This window comes from Mesoplodon mirus (genome assembly GCF_964341445.2).
Source record: "Mesoplodon mirus genome assembly, chromosome: 19".
NCBI classification, from domain to species: Eukaryota; Metazoa; Chordata; class Mammalia; order Artiodactyla; family Ziphiidae; genus Mesoplodon; species Mesoplodon mirus.
The window spans coordinates 49,463,699-49,465,269 of NC_138995.1; the positions used below are offsets into that span (position 1 = coordinate 49,463,699).

Sequence of the window (1,571 nt, forward strand, 5' to 3'; positions counted from 1 at the left end):
TGTTCCATCTCCTCTCGTTACACCACGATCGCTCGCTTCATTTTAAGGGGGCACATGGTGGAGAGAAAACAGTGGACTGACGGCTAGTGGTCCTGGCTTCTAATCCAGGCCACCTCCCTCTACGGGCGTCTGTCTCCCCAGCTATCCCACTAGATGGCTTCTGGCACCCTGAGCAAGTGCTGAAACCAGTCTGTGACTCTGGGAGCCCCCTTTCCGGGCCCTGAGATCTGGGGGCAGGGAGCCAGTGGTGCGCACGAGGGGCCCCATGCACCTGCCCCCGCAGCTCTCCTTCGCCCTCTATATGGCCGCCTTCGCGCTGGGCTTCCCGCTCAACGCCCTGGCCATCGCAGGCGCCGTGTCCCACGCCCGGCTGCGCCTCACCCCCAGCCTGGTCTATGCCCTCCACCTGGGCTGCTCTGACCTCCTGCTGGCGACGTCTCTGCCCCTGAAGGCGGCGGAGGCCCTGGCCGGGGGAACCTGGCCCCTGCCGACCTCACTCTGTCCTGCCTTCGCCCTGGTCCACTTCGCTCCGCTCTACGCGGGCGCGGGCTTCCTGGCCGCCCTGAGCGTCGGCCGCTACCTGGGAGCCGCCTTCCCCTTGGGCTACCAAGCTGCCCGGAGGCCGCGCTATTCCTGGGGCGTGTGTGCGGCCATATGGGCCCTTGTCCTCTGTCACCTGGGGCTGGTCTTTGGGTTGGAGGCTCCGGGAGGCTGGCTGGACAATACCACCAGCTCGCTGGGCATCAGCACGCCAGTCAATGGCTCTCCAGTCTGCCTGGAGGCCTGGGACCCGGCCTGGGCGGGCCCTGCGCGCTTCAGCCTCTCTCTGCTGCTCTTCTTTCTGCCCCTGGCCATCACGGCCTTCTGCTACGTGGGCTGCCTCCGGGCACTGGCCCGCTCGGGCCTGAGCCACAGACGGAAGTTAAAGGCGGCCTGGGTGGCCGGTGGGGCTCTGCTCACACTGCTGCTCTGCTTGGGACCCTACAATGCTTCCAACGTGGCTGGCTTCCTGCACCCCAGCATCGGAGGCTGCTGGCGGAAGCTGGGGCTCATTACAGGTGCGTGGAGCGTGGTGCTCAACCCACTGGTGACCGGCTACTTGGGAGGGGGCACTGGCCGGGGGACAACACGTGGGGCAAAAACAAAAGGGGGGCCGTCCCAGAAGTAGTCATCACTGCAGGGGGGGAGGGGCAGGGAGCAGGAGACCCAGACTGCTTCTCCAGGCGCTTGGTGAGGGCTGCTCCAAAGGAGCTGCGGGGCGGTTTTGCCTGGGGGGCATCCCCGGAGCCACTTATGGGAAGAACTGAGCCCGGCAGAAGATGGCATCCCAGGTGGAGAAAGAATGGAGGCCTGGAGCTGGGTCACAGGAGGAAGGTAAGCTGCCTCGGCACACATCTGCGCGATTTCCCACCTCTGTCCGTTTCTCTTCTCCCGAGTCCTGACTGGCCTGACTGCCAGTGTGCCCTGTGGGGAAGGAGGGAGGGAGGTTTGCTTCTAAGCCACAGGAACTGCCGCCACTCTGATGGTATACTTTGGGAGATGTTACTCCAAAATCATTTCCTAGGAAAGAC

The 1,571-nt window shown here is 64.5% G+C and overlaps 1 protein-coding gene across 1 annotated transcript; it reads left to right on the plus strand.

Moving 5' to 3' along the window:
- Window positions 1-265: 265 nt before the first annotated feature.
- Window positions 266-1,168, plus strand: FFAR1 (free fatty acid receptor 1; the record flags this gene model as incomplete). The annotated part of the gene is made up of 1 exon (XM_082605873.1): window positions 266-1,168. The coding sequence occupies one exon, from the start codon at window positions 266-268 to the stop codon at window positions 1,166-1,168; it is 903 nt and encodes a 300-aa protein (XP_082461999.1).
- Window positions 1,169-1,571: the final 403 nt, after the last annotated feature.